The following is a 20,139-nucleotide window of genomic DNA, read 5'->3' as shown; positions in this document are numbered from 1 at the left end:
CTTAGTCAAACAGCTCCTATTATAATAAGACATGCACAAGATAATTTACACAATAAACCTACGTTTCACAGCATTCAGGACCCTGCTGTCCAGGGGCTTTCTGCTTGGGTCACTTGTAGAAGAGCGGATGCCTGTCCCACAGCTATTTGCCAGAGTGTTTCTACAGAATTACACAGTAAACACCAGGGGGCAGAGTCAGTAACAAACATTTACAGTACATCACATGGGGACACATACACACTCATCTAGCTGCATTGCACAACATGACCCCAGATGGAGTATGAAAGTTGATTTGTGACAACAGCAGCAATCAAGCACACATCTAAGAGAAGAACACACATATCTGAACAATAACTGCCAACTCGTGCTTTGCTTTGCACTCACCTATCAAAGAACGTGGCTAAGAGACGACGAAGCAACACTTTGTGTTTGATACCGGCACACAGATGGCAGTTCATGAGTTGGCCTCGTGTCATGAACACCTGGGTTCCTGAGGTACACGGACAGAAAATAATTTCCTGAGAACAATGCCTCTATCAGAATCCGTTTCTTTTTACATTTAGGTTTCTTCTTGTTTTGTTACAGTTCATCTTTTAGTTGCGTCTGTATTTCATGTCTTTAAGGGAGTCAAACAAATCATCAGCATCATTAACCAGGGAATGAGGAAACAAGTAGAAAATCACCCATATGCCTAAAGTTATTGTGCCACAATGGGTTTTAGATACTCATTGCAAAATAATTCATATTCATATGTACAACCTCCATTTCACATATTTTTGAAAGGAAAAAAAAAAAATATATATATATATACATCAATTTACTTCAAGTTTAGAACTATGGACTAATTTGTGTTGTATATCCCAGTAAAATACATTTACGTTTGCTGAAGTAATGTGACAAGAAATATTCAAGCAATATGAAAACATTTGAGGGACAGTACTGGAGACTACAAGACAAAATGAAGCATGTTTGCTTCATTTAATGCATATTAGATATGATTTTTACCACATTATAATTTTTTGAATTCCTGTGCTTTTGAATACCTAACCCTCACCCAAACTTGCTAATATTGCTATGATCATCTCTGTCTTTCAGCACATTGCTCAGTTCTTTTGCTTGAAAATATTCAATGCTAAAGAAAAAAGAAATCTATTTCTCACTTTGCTCCCCGCATGTTGAGTGGTCACTGCCCATTCAGAGCTTCTTCTCTGCCGATCGCTAAGAGCAAAATCTGGCAGTCAGGCCACATCATTCAGTTTTTGAGTCATCATAACAGCAAAAGAAAAAATCATTTCTCTTCACATTCTCAGAGCTCTGTAAGGGCCATTTGGCAAACACCTGGCAGCCAGTCATATGCTTTTTACTTTAGTCTGACTTCTACTCGGTCACTCTTCCATAAAGCCCTGATTGATGATATCTGCAGAGACGGTTGTCCATCTGCCACAGTCTTAAATCTCCACACAAGAACGTTGCAGCTCTGTTTTATTCCTTTCAGATAGAGCAAATTCACAGCACAAATTAAACCCACCACTGCAAACAAACTGAAATATCTGAGATCTAGTGACTATTCACGCTTCCCGACCCCTTCGTGATTTCTGTGAACGTGCGTCAGACAGCTTTTTTTTTTTTTTCAATTAGCTATTACAATTCAGTTTAAAAGGTGTTGACATCTATCTCTAATTTAATCAAAATATAAACACAAATACCAAAAAAATGCCAATAGCCAGAGAACAACCTTTGACAAATTGCTGGGGGTTAGCTCTCTCATTCATGATCTGTTTGTTCTCTGATCCATAAATCGTGTTTCTATTCCTCAACAAAGCACCCCTCTGACATCCTGAGTTTATTAGTTTGAGTTAATTCAATCAGTGAAATGCAATTTTATAGGTATTGGATTTTAAATTTAAATTAGGTGCAACAGTGTGAATGTTTTCCAGAGAATTAATGTTATCTGTGCATGTTAATGTCTTTTTTTTTTAATAAAAGCTTGTGTTTGTATGCCTACCAGCGACCAATTCCAGCTTCTCTCCTGGGTCCCCCTCAGTGTAGAGCTTGGGGTGGCAGCGGTAGCCAATCTGGCTTATGAGGCTTGCAGGAAGTGCCACCAGGTCTCTGCGGATGAGCACGCAGTTGCGATTTTCCAAGGCCAATGGCATTGCTGCCAACTCTGGCTTGTCCTGGACTAATAACATAAAAAAGAGAAATATTTTGAGGAAAAGAAATTGGAGACATAAATAAAAACACAACCTTACCATTGCTGTAAGCTTACAACAGTGTGCTAGACTACAGTACCTTGCAAAATTATTCATACCAACTTCAGTGTATTAATTTGGATTATTTGTTAAAGACTCTCTAATAGTGCTGCATAATTGTCAAGTGTAAGGAACACCATACAGAATATTTTTACAACAAAAAAAGGTTGACATGTGGTGTCTACCTCCTTTCTTCAATATCCCTAAAAACATCCAGTGCAACTGATTTGCTTCAGACGACGTGAGTCTACTGTCTTCTAATGTACGGTAATCTAAGTACAAGTACACTTGTTCCCAAGAGATTTGTTAGAAAACGTTAGTCAGTAAGCAGCTTCTAATGTCAAAAGACAATGCTGTACACTTAAAATGACACGGTGGACACGTTTCGCAATCATTGGAGAAGCAGCCAAGAGCCCCATGATAAATCTGGAGGACCTGCAGAGAACAGCTCAAGTGGAAGCATGTATCAACAGGACAACAATTAGCTGAGTAAATCTGGTCTATATAGCACACTTACAATGTTAAAGCTGACAGAGGAGTTGGGGGTATTTCGGTCTAATTGAAAAGTGCTATCTGTGGTGGAAAACTAAGATTACTGACCTTTCTCCATACAATTTCCTCACGTTGAAACATGGTGGTGACTATGGAGATGGAGACAAATGCTAAATGCAGGGATCTACAAGGGAAACCTAGTAGATGTTGCAAAAAGCTTGAGATTGGGTCAGAGGTTCACCCTTCAGAAGGACACCAACCATTAATGTGTATAATGATGTGTTTGATTGGCCCAGTCCAACTTTTACATGCATCTCTGCTACAACACACCTAAATGGAATGAATAATTCATTGCCAGGCCTATGAAGAGCTTTGTAAGTTTCTGTGATGATGATTCAGACATTTAAATTGGGTGTAATTAGAGGACGGATGTGTTTACAAGTTGCAGGACAGTGGCTCTCAAGGACTGGAGCTGGAAGTCCCTGGTTCACTGCATAAGATCTCAACACCTTAGAAGTTTGAGGTTCTGGGAAAACGTAAAAAAGAGGTAGGGATACTTTTGCAAGGCACTATGCACGCCACAAACGCAAAAATAACATTCTTATCACCACTTTCTGTTCCCTTTTTGACAATAAAGGATTTGAAATTGAGTTTGTGAAGTAGCTTGGGTAATCTGATGCAAGTTTGTTGTGTTTCATAAATGTTTCAGAGCATTGCAGATGTATCCCAGATAAGTAATGATGCTGCATCAGAAGCCTGACTTTTAGAGGGACCCAAATCCAAAAAAAGAACTGTTGGGTTTTTTCCACCCTAAATGATTTGCTCTAACCTCTGTGACGACTTGGAGAACATATGAGCACAAACGCAAAATAGAGAACACAGCAGGAATTAATGTATTATTTCCAACACACACATGCACGCACACACCTACACACGCAAAAGATTTTTCCCTGTGTACATGTGAAGATACTTCTGCTTGCACACGCACACACACACACACACACACACACACACACACACACGCACACACGCACACACACACACACACACAGGAAAGAGGTGCATGGTTCTCAAATATCCAACAATGTCACCCTGCGGTGCTCTGACTGATTGCAGATAGAGTGGATTTCATGAATTACTGAAACTCTAGAGTTTAACAAACCCCATGCCATGCCTTTCAGTTTCAGGGTGAAAAAAGAATGATGGAAATTGGGTGCATATGCCATGTTTGTGAACATCACTCAAAACCATCAGCTTCCTGGATGTAAATGTAAACAAAACTGATGCGTTCAAGAACAGGGAACTCTGCACCAGTGTGAAATTATGTTGAAAACATCATTACAAAGTGAAGGAGCTGCTATTGCTGTAATAAGGGCTGTGTTGTTGGTCACGATGCACTCCGATCCGAACTCCATAAGGCTATCTTTAAAATGGGAGAACCCACACAAACTCTGGAGGCACAACGTCCTGCATTCCTGAGATGTGCAGGATACATCATTTATGAAAGATTAAATGATATAAATGGAATAAAATGGATGTTGATATCTTATTTCTTCTTTTTTAAGTCCTACTCATAAAACCTCTGGAGAAATCCTACTAATTTTTTCTGAAAATCATTTTGAACCTTACTTAAATGTTTATGTTGGATTGGTCCCATTTCAAGTGAATATCCCAGATTTGAGCCAAAGGCAGGTGAAAAACTAATGCACTTATGCAGAACATTAATATAAAACTCGATTTCAATTCTGAGTGATACGGAGTTCTACCTCTAAGAAATAATCTGGTTGCCTGGAATCAGTTGATTTCATGTTAGACCAGCCCGATTGGTAATCTGCCATCGGAAACAAAGCATAAGAAGAAACTTCTTGGAAGGAAAATGTGTTTTCTTTGAAGGTATTTCAGATATTTTTTAGGCTGCTTCTCTTCAGAAATTAGTGCCAACAAAATAACAAGAACCTGAACATAGCGCAGCAAAGACACTCTGTTCAATCCCTTGAACAGCTCAATTCTGTCACAGAATATGCTGGATTAAAAACTGATGGGTGTCTTGGAAATCCCACAGTTAAGATAATGGAGTTAAATGTACAGAGGAATGCAAACAGAGATTGATGTTGATAGTTACTATTGCTAGGTTATCTGTTGTATATATCTCTGCCCCGTATTCTGTAAGATTTTAGATATGTTTGTTAGATATGTTTAGATGTTAAGTTATGCAGAGACAAACAGCTTTGTAACTGTGATGTTTTTGAGAACTCATGTCATATCTTATTGCTCGGACAATTTTGTCTTCAAATTATGCAGAAATTAGGAAAAAAGACAGAGTTCTTGCAGATAAATCAACAAGCTTTCCCTTTAAACTTTACCAATTGGTGACTGGAAATCAGTTGCATATCTAATTAATATATAGCCTTTTGTTTTGCTAATGTATTTTTGTAATAACAAGTAACGTAAGATTAGAATTTTGTACTCACTCCCATAGGGGTTAGTGTGACGTCCATAGAGCTGACTGTAAGCATCCTCTGCGATCCCGTCATATGGCTCTTCCTCAAATTCCTCGTCATCATTCTGGTAGGATGTGGGGCTGTCTGTGGTGGGAAGGCTTGACTCTCCTGGGCTGGACCTTTCCGCACCTATTCCTCCGCCTGCCCCACCCCCGGCTCCACCTCCAGTAGTTCCTTGAAAGTGGAAGGTAGGCATACCAGGAATGGCAGGGCCTCCAGCTGCTGTGTAGAAGGCTCTCGCCAACCGGCTCCCCAGCTCCGAGGTTGAAATCTTGGTTTGTGTTGAGGGTGTGGAAATTGGTGTTGGGTCACCCACTTCTATTTTAATTTTACGCTGCGGCAAGAGTAGGGACGACGTAGACCAGCTTTGGGTTCCCAGAACGCTGGCTACTGATAGGCCGATACCATTATTGAGAGGACTCTGCGGTTCTGATCCCGTCTCCTCTAAGGACCCTGCAGTTTGCGAGTCACAGTGAGGTGAGCTTGCCTTAAACATTAGGTCCATGCCTCTTTCAACTATATGCTGAATCTGGAGGTAGCCAGCTGTGTACATGACAACCAGCTGTTCGCTTGCTGCCATCGTTAACTTCCCTGTGTAGCAGAATGTGAGGATCTGCTCAAAGCAAGCAGGTGTGACTGAGGAAGGCAACTCAAACTGAGTCTTGGTTGAGCTGCTGAAGAGGTCACGAAAGTAGAGGCTGCTGGCCGCCAAAACGGCCCGGTGGGCTTTAAAAGCCTGACCTAGTTCAGCCAGAGAGGAAAACATTTCTGAAAAATGTACTAATTAATAATAATAATAATTTTAAAAATTCCAGCTCACTCACCTTTTACCAATATGGATACGTCACAGTGATGTCCCAGCAGCCGCTGCTCATTGAGGGAGCCCAGAACAGTGGCTCCAAAATTCGGGATCTCCACATGGAGCAGCTGGGACATGTTGGCCGAAGGGGGAGAGGAAGATGGGCTTTCAGATTTTCACTCTTCCACCAAGAAAGACATCTGTAAAATCAAAACAGGCAAAACAAAAAATGTATGGAGGACATCTTTTAGCAGGGAAAAAAAAAGTAGAAAATGTGTGAAATATGAATAAATTTGCCAGAGAGAGAGGAAGAGAGAGAGAGAGAGAGAGAAAGAGAAAGATGAAAGGAGCGACAACTGAGAGGAGGAAGCAAAGACTGAAAACTGAGATGGAATTAAGTGAGAAAACGAATACAGTTGAGGGAGAAGTGAGAGGAGTGTGAAAGAAAGATGGATATGCGAAGACAGTGGGTGAGAGATTGAGACAGGAGAGAGGAAGGAGGAGCCAAGTCACTCCACAGGACAAAAAAAAAAGAAAATGGATACAACACCATGCCTACTGTATGAGAAATGTTGTGAAACCTCTTAAGGCTATGTTGTTTGACATGACTTTTAATTCCTGGAAACCTAAAGCTCATTCCACGTATTGCTTGTCATGCATGAACAGCAGTTTCCCTGCAGCTTGGACTTTGATGGCCTGGAAGATAGCCTTGACAATAACTTTTTTTTTTCCCTCAGCAACAAAACCCACTGAGTACGGACAGCTTTTCATGTCAGAGTTCATAGATTCTCCTTCATTTTGCTGACGCTACATCTTTGTCAGCATTTGCTCCCTATTTAAGCTTCGGATAGACAGATTTTTGTATTTACGCATTAACGCCGACAGTTCTTTGAATTCCTTCACAGCGTATTCTCCAGGAATACTTGCACCTTCGTTACTTCCATGAACCTTGTATCATTGTCTTTGTCTCTCCACCTACCCACACACACACACGCATACATATACGCAGTAGTTTCATTATTGAGCAATGCTGCAGAGCAGTTTCCAGGAACACAAACTGAAAAAATGTCACCGCCTCTTTAACACACAGACACACACATACACACACAAAGCCTCTCTCTCTCTTTCCCTTTCTCTCTCTCTCTCCCACTTCATGAACTCCATACAGACACACATGCACTCTGGCTTACTTACATAAAAGCGTGCATGCATACACAGATACACAGGCGCAGGCAGTGTAGGCTGCATAGGGAAATTACTGTGTAACCTGGCACCTAAGCACTCACCTGGATGAAACCAGCACATCATAACTTTTCCTCTGCTAACACACAGAAATACTGCTCACTGTTACCACAGACAGTTCTGGGTCTTCTGCTTTAAGCAGAGTCAGGAGCAGGACAGATGAGGACTAGTACAGACAGAAAGAAGAGCACTCTGATGTTTCTCCTCCGTCTGGCCAGCTCCCGCTTTCACCTAAAGTGTCTGCCTCAGAGAAGCTTCTATGACTTTTTTTCCCCTCTTCCTGCCTCCTATCTTTATGTCCTCCAAGACCCCATTCTCTCTGCTCGCGGTCTGCTCCAGCCCCGTCTCAATGCCTCCTTATCATTATCTCGCCTTGCTTTCTACTCTCTGAGGGCTGAATTCAACAAGTGCTGCTGTACAGAGGGAAGAGAGGAGCAAGAGAATATAGAGGAGAGAGAGAGAGCGAGAGAAGAGGGAAGAGCAGGGCGAATCAATGATGAAAGGAGTGGGAGGCTGGGTTGGTGAGTGTGTGTGCATGTGTCTGCGTGCGTGTGTCTGATCAATGCAGTATCTATACGTCGCAGGGAGTGGGAGGGAGAGAAAAACACAGGCTACAGTTACAGACCGAGACAGCGACTGGGCAGAGAAAAAGTCCAAGGGAGGGAGGGGAGAGTTGAGACAGAGAGAAAGTCATTTGAGGACAATACGAGCAGGGAAAGACAATTAGATTGAAGCAACTTCTGCCACATGCCCCTTAACACGGATGTCTATATGGTGCGACAGAGCAGAGGGAGGGGAATGACTCAGACAAAAGAGAAATGAGAGAAGCCTGCAGAGGTCGTGCACGCTGTTAATTAATTAGACACGGAATAGTGAAACTTCTGAATTGCCGCTTTGACGCAAGTCTGGAGAGAATGCATCATTCCTTCACTCAGCCAGCCGTTAAACTGGAAGGTTTGAAAAGTTTGCCGAGAGGTGTTTTCCACTTTTTGAGACAATAGCGCGGGACAAATAAAGAGAGAGTTTTTTTGTTTTTTTTTTACTTTTCAGCAAGTGTCGTGTATGTTCTCTGAATCATGCCAGGACATCTCTTGCCAAAACACCCACACACAACCAGAGCAAAGCACTGTCTCCACACAAGCCCTATTTTGCACATGAATTGATAAATTAAATGATTAATTTACACCTCCGCTTTGGTAGCTCTGCTTATTTAGGTGGCATTTCTCTGCTTCTGCTGTTACTTTTTTTTGCCAGCACAGAAAAAAAAAAACAAAAAGAAAAACGGGCTACATAGATATCGCTTGACGTGGATGAGAGAGGAGAGGAGACGGATGTTGCAGCCAGTGACAGGACAACGGCAACAAGAAGCTGAGTACCGGAGACGATAAATACCACAAAGATTTGTGTGGGAGGCTTAAAAAAATGCAAATTGCTATGATGGATGTGCAACAAATGTATTATTGTATTTGTGTAAACACATACTGTCTGCAAAAGTATTCAGACCCTTGCAACTTTATCATATTTTTTTGTCAAAACGCATCTATAAGGCTCAACTATATTTGGATTTAATGTAAAAGACCAACTTAAAGCAGCGCATAATTGTGCACTAGAATGAAAAAGGACAAATGCTTTTCCAAACTTTCATTTACATTCATTGCCACCGTGGCCATACTTTGTAGAACCACTCTTCAGTGCAATTACAGTGAAAGGTTTTTAGGGCAATGTCACTAACAGGTGTTCTCCAGATCAGATACATTAACTGATTTCCTCAAAGTGGAGGAGCAGTGACTGTACACAAAGTTCCCTCCAAATGGTTAAGTCCCTCACCTTGTCTCTTAGCACCTGCCTACAGAGGAAACTCACTTAAATCACTGTATCAGTGATCTCGTTCTTCTGGAAATGAGCCATAGCTTGTGACTATAGGTCACAGACTCCTAAATCCTGAGCTTCACTTTGTTGCTCAGCTCTTTCTCCATTCATCATTACAGGCTGGAGAAATACATGAATTACAGAACAAGAGGCACAAATCCATCCATCAATAAATCTCCTGATCAGCCCTACCATAGCAGAACCATTACCCCAGACTTGATAGTTAAGTCTGGAGTTTGACCGGGTCAATCTTTCGTCAAACCATTCCTTTGGAAGTCTAGGTCTAGGGCTCCAAGTTTGATCTTATTTCCCACTCTCATTTTTTTTCTGTAACAGGTTTACTTCCACTATTTCAAATATTTAATCCATCCAACTGCTCTTCAACTCTGACCAGCTTTCATGTCCATGATGAAGAAAGACCTTCCCACAACATGGTGCTGCTATCACCTTATTTCCCAGTAGGTATCAGGGTGCACATGAATTGTGCAACCTTTCTGTGTGATGCGTAGGGTAGCATTTTGAATGTAGGTCAGAAAAGTTTAACTCTGGCCACCTTATAACCAGATTATGTTGTTGGACATTTGCTAAGCTCCCAACGTGGCTTGGCAAATGTTTAATTTAGAACTTGTTATTGCATGTCTCTCAACAATGACTTTATCTTGCCAAACTTACATAGTGACCAGATTTCTTGAGTGGAAGACTATTAGTTTTCTTGTCAGCAGCTCCTCCAGAGTTACCTTGAGTGTCTTGGCTCTCTATGCCTGGCCTTCCATCTCAGATGAGCAGTCATGCATCGGTAGATTTTCATCCTCCACTTTTTATAGTTTAAAAAGATATGCAAAATCATAAATAATTTCCCTTCGTTTCACAATAATGTAGTGATCTGATACGATCTATTAAATGGAAACCCAATAAAATACAAAACGTAAGAACAATTGATGGGGTATGAGCATTTTTGCAAGGCAGTACACAGACAAAAGTTGCTATTCTTGCATTCTAGCTTAAAACTGAGAAGCATGATGGAAACAGCTCCCTCTAAAGAAATTTTAGGAGATGAGAGCAATCACGACCTTCAGAATCTCACTCCATCTTTTTTCCTTTGAATATGGAACATTAAAATAAATAAATAAAACGCTGACGCAGAGCACTTTTTACATCAGAGCGCATTCCCTGAAAGTGTCAAGACACACTCATTTCACTCTCTGCCAAAGTAACCTCAGGTGGAGAAAGTTGCACTTTAAACTGAGCAAACTTTTACTCCTCAGTCGCAGCGGAAACATGAAAGTGAAGATATCACCGAGGGTTGAATACAGTGAGTCAGTGAGTTTGGTTGGGAGAGCTTAGCCACAGAGTGTGTGGTATCTGCACGCCACATATAGGCACACATGAGTGAGCTCACACAAAAAAAGCTCTGTGAAAACGCCGGAGAAACAAATCCGCAAACATGCTAATGCAAACAGACATAAACTCAGTCCCCTGCGCTTTCTCTCTCTCTCACACACACACACACACACCCCCACACGCGCCGTCAGGTAATCTCCCCATGCACACTCAGCAATACACATTCTGTTTGTCTGTGTGTCTGTCCCATTGGGATGCTGCCAGACTGCTTGTCCACTCGTCTGTCTATTGGTTATTGTTACTATTGTGTCCTTACATTGCCTCTTGCTCACCCCCCAGCACCCCCTCCCTTTTTTCCTACCCTTCCCATCCTGCATACCACGTACCCACTGTCTCTCTGCCAATTAATGCACACAGGGCTGCATTGCAGTGAGGTTGGCGCGTGCCACGGCAGCAAGCACAGTACAGAGTCTACAGACATGCATGTACGTGCCAGCCAGGCAGAGCGGGAAAGAGAGGATGGAGGGAGGGATTGAAGGAGGGGAGGGTTGGGGGGGTTGGAGCAGAAAGGGAAAAGAGTAAGAGGGAGGGGGAGAGAGACAGAGCAAAGGAGAGTGAGCAGAGAATATGTTGAGTCAGGCAGACAGGACAGTGGAGCGCCACATAGCACATATACACAGACACATAGCTGCAAATTTATGCAAATGTATGCCTGAATGAATAAGAAACAGGAACATTATAGAGGATAATGTGCAAAAGAAAAAATTTAAGGTGCACATGTGCATTTACACAAACAAGAATTGACATGCAAAATCCAACAAACGTCTGTGTGCCCCACTGCAAAACTTTTGTTCCCATTACCCGAGGAGCGTTTGCTTTCCCATCTTAAAACTTTCTAGCACATTAAGATGTGTTTTAATAATCATCATCCTTATATGCCTGACTCTGACTTCTGGCGCTTTGCCTGTGCAGAGATTTTGTTTTTTTTAAATTTTGTTTTATAAACTCGACTGAAATGCTACCCTGATTGCGTTTTGTCTGCTTTCTTCGAAATGTGTTGCATCCATTTTTAATTAGGGACTCATACCTACGCACAGTGTTATTAAGCTTAGCAGCAGGTCCAGCCTTATCTGAATAATACGAAGACACGAGAGGATCCTCCAGATGGCAAACAAACACATGCACAATCACGCATACACTCGCAGATTTTAATTACCAGTTCTACTGTAGCTGCATAAATGACAATAGGGTAGGGGTTAAGCACAAACTAACTCAAGTTTGAGTCTTTTTGGGCTATTTTTGAATAATTCGAGTGAGTTCAATCTTAAAGTAAAGCAGGTCTCACACAATGGAGATTGTGAAAACCTACCCACAACTCCAACAATTATCTCCTAAAGACACAGAAAAGTAATAGCATCAATTAATGTCTCATTTCAAGTGCAAGAACCAATGCAAAGAGCAAACCACGTGAAAAGTTTCGTGTGAGCCTGAACAATAGTAGAGCCCTCTGCTATTGCTTATGTTGCTTCTGTACAATCTCAATATGAACAGTCCCCTCGTTATAAATATTCAGATCCTGCAGTTGTTCTCATGTCTAAAGTGTACCAGACAACAGATTCTATCCACGTTGAGAAGGCAACGCTCCCTGGCAACAGTTCTACCAATCGGGACCGAGCAGGCGTCTGCCTGAGTCTGTCTGAGCATCATTATGGGATGTCGGGAGGGTGAGAGAAAGAGAGAGAGAGGCTTCTTGCCATTGCTTATAGTGTAACTGTCTGTCTGTAGACCCTGCTGGGTAATGCTGTCTCCACATAGCTGGAAAAAAAAAAAAAAGAAAAAAAGGGAAAAAAATCTAAATAAACTCCAATGATTCATGCCGTTACGTAATAAAGAGACAACTATGAAATTATTTGTTGTGGGCTGAACATTGTCTGCTATCTCTCCACTTGCATTCACTCAATATGCACCAATTATATGAGCTGACGATGTGGGCTTATCTTGTGTCTGAGGAGAAGAAAAAAAAGACACTTTCACTTTAGGCCAATAAAAGAATGTTGTCTGAGACAACACAACAATCACACTATGATAATTAGTTCACTTTTAAAAGCCTAAGTCAGCAAGGGGTTTATGTACCATTATCATATTAATTCACTTATTTTTCTCTTAATTGAAAAATAAGAGAGCTGAGTGAATCTAACCTCTAATATATCTTTGTTTTGTCTGGGTCACGTAGCTAGACTGTAGAGTTAGAGTTTAGACACTTTGTGTTATGGGAACAAGGTGTTTCTCTTTTTTCTGCATCTCAAAAGTAGATAGATTTGACTGGTTTTCCAAAATTCAAATAGAAAAAAAACAACAAAGAAAGAACAAACATGCTTACTCATATTTGCAAAATGCCATGAAAAAGTAACCTAAGCAAATACAAAAAGTAGTGACCAATGGTGATTTCATTTATTTAAAGTAAATAAATAAATAAAATCAAACCCTTGTCTGAAAGTATAGTTGACTCCTTTGGTAAATTATGTATCTATAGTGATTAAAGAAAATCTTTTTGGTTCATGTTTACCTGCCACACAAACAACTGATTATTGCCTAGCCCCAAGAACTATGAAATCACTAAAATACAACCTGCCTGAGAGCATGAAGTAGGATAAAAAACCTCAATACTTCATACCCTGATCTTAAGAAATTCAAGAATAGATAAGAAACAAAATCCCTAGAAAGGGTTATATTGTCAGTTTCAAAGCTTTTTAGACTCCAGCAGACCACAGCAAGAGCCATTACCCACAAATGGAGAAAGTATGCACCAGTGGTGAATCTTTCCAGGAGTGGCCAGCCTTGCAACAACTTGACAATTCAACCAGGAGATCACAAAGGAACCTATAACAACATCTGCAACAACAGCATGCATGATCCAACAGGAAGAAAGACTGGTCAACAACCGCAACCATGGGAGATCCGAGCTGCGACGCTCCTGTCAAACGAACACAAAGGCCTGTTTCCATTTTACAAAAAACATCCTAATGATCCTCAAAACTTTTGGGAAACGACTCTGTTGCCAGATGAACCAACAATGCAGTTTTTAAAGGAGTTCTTTCCATTGCATCTGGCCGTACATCTGACACCATTTTAGTAAATTAATACATATCTTCCATGGTTGTGGCAGATTGAAGCTGATTCGCATCTTTAGTGAGATGTGCTCACTAAATTTTGTGAGTAAACCTTATCAAGGACCAAGATTTAAACCTGTTTTGCAGACTTCTGTGGTTTCCAAATGAAGTAGGTCAGTCAAGCACTAGTGCTGAGACACTGCACCCATTTCTTTTAAAGACACCTTGGTGACTTTTGAAAGCACAGGAATTTAGACTGATTCACAGCTTAATTCTTATAATTCAAAGTGCATAAATGAGAGGTTTAATGACGCATTTGCTCAGGAGATAAGAGTTTTGGCATATTTTGAAAAAACTAAGCATACCCAACTTTACTTCCCACAAATAAACAAATAGTTTTACTGATCACAATCCACCATCATCACAGGACATTTTGATTTATTTTTCATACTTGTGCAATAATTTTAAATGCTCACTTTCTGTGTTTTTACAAATAAAATAAGTTTTTGTCAGTCTCAAACTGAATTTAAATAATAGTGTATAAGCATCTAGTTCAGGTTTGATCAGCTCAAGCATATTGGATGTTTTTTTAACAAAACATTTTTACTTGAAAATGTTAAACTCAACCCTGACAAACAAAAACTTGTGTGGTCAAAATAATTGAACTTTTAAATGAATCAATATTAAGAAAAACTTTTTTCTATGTAATCTGAGCTGCTTCCATCCTCTCACACTGGCACACAGCAGGGCTGTGGACAAGCAGATGCTCAGGCCCTTCCCTTCCCAGTAGCCGCTTGATGACTGATCATAAAAACCTAAGCGTTGTTAGGTGCTAACAATTTTCAAGTCATAGTATTCGCATCACTTAGATCATTAGTAATTCATTTTTCTCTCCGTCACTGTTTCCCTTTTCTACTGCATACCAAAAATTCTTCCACATAATTAAAAATGGTGTGAACTACTTCAAAGCTTTTGTAGTCAAGTGTTGTTGGCCAGTCAGATCAATTATGACTTCCTTCTTCCCTCAAGATAAATATCTCAAAGACAGAGACAACTGGGTGAAAGCATAAAATGTTCCCCTTCACACCCAAGGCTCATAATAATAGCTAAACATGTCATACACAGTTGGTGGTTGATCCAGTTGAACATAAGACTACAGGAGTTGAAGGATGTGGTTTTTAATGAAATAATAAGGCCCAGAACTTACACAAATACCTGAAACATGAAGTACTGCTTAAGAGAACCAGAAACCATGAATGAACAGCAGAGGCTCCTGCAAGGAATGGAGGAAAGATGCAGGCTTGAAAAGTCCAGAAGAGGTGATTGGTAGAAACCAGGACCAGGTGAGTTTAATCAACTGTTAAAAAGTCGCTGGAGACGAGCCAGCCTAAAAGGCTGAGCACAACTAGACGAATGATACAGACAAATGAGAAGGTTACAGAAGAACATCTAACCAGAATGTCAACTGAAACACAAATGAACAAAGCGAAAAAATCAATAATAAAATTAAAAATTTACTGAACAAAAAAATCAGAATGCAGACCACAACAACCTGGTCAAAATACACCGTTTATCAGTATGTATTTATAAGTAAGACAGATGGTGAGATGAGCATAGATTCAAGCTGTTGCTATTTTTTTGAGTCAATCATTCCCTCATAGTATCGTGTTGCCCAAGGAAGGCAGTTGTTTTTAGTTGATAAGAAAGTTCCTGCCAAAGCCATTCAAATCTACAAACCACATGAAAGCAGAACAATGTTCCACTCAAGATATTTTTATGGAGCAATTTTTAAAAGCCAAAAAAGATCAAAAGCCAGGAGTTTGCAAGAAACTAAGTTGTGGCTGATTAAGAAGTATTTTGTCAGTTTAAAGCAGATAAATAATAATAATAATAATGAAAAACCTCAAAGAGAAATAGTTTACAATTTGAGTGGTTCTTTTTGAGGCAAAGACATTGTTGATGTCTTACATGGCATTTGTTAGGATAAAATCAATTTAGTGGTTACTACCCCAGACCGAACTGGAGTGCATGCTCAGTTGAACGTTGGCAGACATTTGGATGTCACTCCAAATGCAGTTGAACCTACATGACAGACTACGGGTACACAAGGGAAAGTTAGACAAAGTGACACTAAAGAGCGAGATGGATTGAAATGCACATAAGAGCAGTAGTCTTAAATGAGAGCAGAGGCAAGGTGACTGAGAGCGGGCAAAGTAAGAATTCAAGGAGATGGGAAGAAAGAGGTAGTGGGAGTGGAGGATGTTAACAGAAAACAAGAAAAGAGAAGCTGACATAGCACAGTCACAGTGAAAACAGAGTTAGAAAAGAACAAGGAAATGAGGCAGAATCACACAATTGGATAAATGTAAAAAGAGTTGAGAAACTCATCTGATGGGAAGAAGCAAGCATGAAAACAGGGTAAGTTCTATTTGTCACCAACTTCTGAAGAAACACGCAGAGCTTATTAAGTTGCACAATGAGCTAAACCAATGAGTATCTACACTGAATCAATTTTTAGGTGGAGCGACATTATGCATATGACAAATAATAAAAAAGCAAAAAGAGAATGGCATGAGAAGAACAGGTAGGTTGTGCAGATTTTTGTAATATCGAGCACAAATTGCAGCACCACGGGGGCCTGTGGGTCATTCCAGTTTGTAGCAATACATCCTACAAAGATATTTTGAACCACCACTGACACAAGACCAAAAACTCCCTAAAGTTACAGCTTTAAGGGAAGCCATACGTCAGCAGCACAAGTAGAAAAGTAAGGAAGAGAAAGCCCTCCAGTCGTTGAATAAATGAGTGAATGTGAAGTTTCAGTATAAACCAAGTCATAACTGCCATGTGACATGTCTTCTTTTAAGGCAGATTTTAATTAAAAAGTATACATATGTACATGCTGGCAGTCTCACGGCTGCCATGTGACTGTTAGGAGTCAAATATACACTGTATGAATATTTTCAATGAGCCTCAGGGACTTAATTTCATGCTGGCATACAGAAAATGATGAAATTATGCTTCGCTTTTGCCAGCACATGGAATGATGCACTGCTGTTGCCGACAAAGTATAATTTTTAAGTGGCTCAGGAAGTTTTCTTTTTTTTTCATCTGCCTTTGCCGATTTTATAACTTGTTTTTTCCATCAACTGTCTGGAGATAGTTATCAAATGAATAAATATGGCACTTCTAAGTGTGACTGGCATGTAAGAGTTTAGACTTGGGCTCAAGAACCTTTGTTGTCCCCCAAAAAATAATTTTTTATTTATTCAACAAATTGATGCTTTGCAAACCCTGTATTTTAATGGCTAAAAATGTTTTAATTAGATTCTTGTAGGTTGTTTTAATTTGTAAATCTTCTTATAAGTAACACATACTTTAACTAATCGAAAACAATTATGCCATAGCCGAGATTCTAACCTCACTTTCAATCCCAGTAAGAGAAATTAACAGCAAACTATCATTCTTCTTAGTGTCTTCTAGATAACATGTTACAGGCTTTGCATAAATATTTCGGGGTTTTTTTTGTTTTGTACGGATGAAGATTATTGTAGAAACAACATGTTCAATAGGATCCTTTTAGAAATAAAGAACATATAGTTAGATTTCGTCTTTAATCTGCGAAAACTGCTTTTCCGCAGATCCCTTCAAGATGTCCTGACCCATTGGCATCGTCAAAATAACCTTATTATTCCATAAGCATTTTAATCAGTTTAGATAATGTCTTGAATGTTAAAGTGCGCTTCATAAACCTTCCTTTTTTAGTCTGTTATTGGGAAGCAGAATTAGCAAAGTTCAAATTATGCTATCTGTCCATTTTATAGAGAGCATGTTACACTAATACTTAAACCTTAAATATGCCTGAAAAATCCCAATAAAGCTGAAACTTCAACAACTCATAAAGACAATATTTAGTGGTTTGAAATGATAGCACTAATTTGAATTAGAATTAACTAAGTTGCACATTCTATTTTATGACAAAAAAAGCTGAGAATTTATTCAGTTTTGTTTTCCTGCATAGCTACAGTATGTGCATGACAACCGACAAGTCTAAAACAAAGTGAACTAAACATGACACATGCTTTGCCCTTGGCCCCACAGTTAGGATATTGCAGCTCTGCCTTGTGACTCCGCTTTGACAAGGGCATTGGTTTTACTCTTTGGGGGGAACTTTGGTGTGCATCTCCAAAGTGCTCATTTCCAAACAGCCATTATGCCACTGCAGGGAGTCTGTTGGCTTACAAAAGAGATAATTGGCTGTACAGTTTTTGGATGTTTGCTTTTAGAAGCTTGATAATTTATTTCAGCGAGTACAGTTATGAAAGCAGGTGTGCCGTTGTTCTTAGCATGCTTTAGCACAAGACAGCTGATAACAGAGAACGCTGAAAAACACTGAATTTGTTTACACATTTAATTTGCTAAAACAGGGTCCAAAGATATATATATATATACCCAACTGACTATTGTTGTGAATGAGAGCTTTATTGTTTCCTTAAGCAACTAAAGACTATTGAACAGTATTTTTTTGTATAAGTGCTCTTATTAAGGAAAGACATCTAAAAAGAAATCTCTGGTGTGAAACATTTGCTTGTTTTTCCTTTTTGACACCATAACATACAGAAAAAACAAAGATTCACAGCAATTTAAGGATAAGATATTCAGCACCCTTTAAAAGCCTTAAAATAAATTAAATGTTTTAATGCACAAACATAATCTTATAAATAAAGTTTGTCTTTTAATTTGAGCCTTGGAGATTTTTTACTGTCTTCCTTTGGGTGGATAATGGCAAAATATACTTGGGTCCTCATCCAAACTTGTCTGTCATGGATCCACCTATTCTTAACTTTTTAATTATTATTACTCTTACTGAATATATGGGCATATTTTGATGATTAATAATATTTTGTAGCCACTTTCTGACTCCCTCTTTCCCATTTTGAAAAGTTAAAAAGAAACATTTTTGACAATCTCATTCTTATATTGTTGTGGATTACTACTTAAAAGTTCCAAGAAACTTGGAACTAAAAAGTAAAGTATGCACTAAAAATGCTTCAATTACATTCATTCTGTGGAAGGTTTCCAATAGACCTAAGTAAATATTTCAATTAAATCAGTAAATGTCACAGCAGTGACGAGTATTTGTTAACATAGGACGTTTTTCCTACATAAATCAAGGCAATTGTTTTTTTCTTTTTCTTTTTTACTGTAAAGCTCTATACACTTTAAGACTTTTTATTCATCATTACCAGAAGTGACAAAAATGTATTTAGTAAGGGCTGTTGACTTGGAAAATGTCAATCACATTCTTCAAGTTAACAGCCCTCAGAACCTAGTTGCAATATGACATCTATCAGCTCAAATCGCAACCAACAAAAAGCCCCTATCTCCCTACTTATCGTAAGAAACACAAAGACAAGTGGCAGTGGTTGTTTCCCCCCATCTGTTCAACTGTTTACGTGAATTCTTTATTTATAATATTGGATAAAATCTGACTTTTTAATGAAAAAAAAAAGTATTCCTGTCATTTGTGTTGCACTTTGCTAGGTGGGTAATCAAATGGCACATATCCTTTACAAAAAACAAGAAAGAAAGAAAAAAAAAGAATCTGGAGACAAAGTGGCCCGGAGCTGGCCTGCTGACTGTCACTGAATGTCTCCTAGGGACCACAATTGGGTTAGATGTCACAGGATGTCTGTATATTTGTCATTGTCTTTGCATCAGGTCATGGTGCAAGATGCAGCATTACATAAAAAAGCTACAAAGAAAGACCCTTTGAAGGAGTGAATCAACCAGTTAATGACAGATGGGGCTTTTTTAATTAGTCAGCAGGTCTAAGTGAGTTGTAATTTTTGGAATAGGGCATTCTTTGACTGGTCTTGTCTTAGATCTCAAAACTTGCAAGTGCTTCAGTTTGGTAGTCTAGGCATAACAAGACCTTACTGTTTGATAAATCTCACATCTCAATCAGTACTACCGTACCTAAGTGACTGAAAGCAAAGAGTGTCTTTTATTGTAGAATAATCGAGTCTAGCTTTAATCTTTCCAGCCTTTTGCAGCTTTCATGTCTGACCTTATCTAAGCTGGTCTACAGGACAAACCCATCATTAAAATAACTTTTTGTGTTTTCACAACCAGATAAAAACATGTCAAAGTCCAAAAAAAATTTTTTTAAAGCATTTCTAATCAATTTATAATAATCCAACTTATGTGTCTTACTTCATTTCAATTTTATTGACTATCTTATGATAAGGTGCATGCCACAAGGTACAGCTTGCAGATGTGTATAGTTGTAGTGTGTAGTACTGTAGTGCAGTACCAGTACACATGTAATAATACTGAGAATAGAAGGTGTGGCCACATAAAGCAGAGATGGGGATTTAAATAATTGTTGGCTAACCAATTATTCAGTCAGGTACTGACAGATTAGTCGTCTATTTAAACAAGTATTCAGTCAGACTGATGTCAAGGATTACTGATCAGACAATTGCTGATGTTTTTCTTTTTGACTTCATGTTGACAGCAATACTTTGAAA

The 20,139-nt window shown here is 39.3% G+C and overlaps 1 protein-coding gene across 3 annotated transcripts in view; it reads right to left on the bottom strand.

Moving 5' to 3' along the window:
• nacc2 (NACC family member 2) overlaps positions 1-20,139 on the bottom strand; it is a 41,758-nt gene that overhangs the window by 6,026 nt on the left and 15,593 nt on the right. Inside the window, exons 1-6 of one of the 3 annotated variants that reach the window (XM_028024960.1) lie at positions 7,331-7,679; positions 6,070-6,244; positions 5,216-5,986; positions 2,006-2,182; positions 385-490; positions 63-160 (exon numbers count right to left, since the gene is read on the bottom strand). In XM_028024960.1, the coding sequence (XP_027880761.1) occupies positions 63-160; positions 385-490; positions 2,006-2,182; positions 5,216-5,986; positions 6,070-6,181 (1,264 nt within the window). In that variant the 5' untranslated portion in view covers positions 6,182-6,244; positions 7,331-7,679. Of the gene's footprint in view, positions 1-62; positions 161-384; positions 491-2,005; positions 2,183-5,215; positions 5,987-6,069; positions 6,555-7,330; positions 7,680-20,139 lie in introns of those variants that run through there. The other 2 variants (XM_028024959.1, XM_028024958.1) reach the window with 2 other exon arrangements.

The sequence above is a fragment of the Xiphophorus couchianus genome, chromosome 8, assembly GCF_001444195.1.
Source record: "Xiphophorus couchianus chromosome 8, X_couchianus-1.0, whole genome shotgun sequence".
Lineage (NCBI taxonomy): Eukaryota > Metazoa > Chordata > Actinopteri > Cyprinodontiformes > Poeciliidae > Xiphophorus > Xiphophorus couchianus.
The sequence above is the reverse complement of the archived record's forward strand: the minus strand, read 5'-3'. Positions and strand labels throughout refer to the sequence as shown.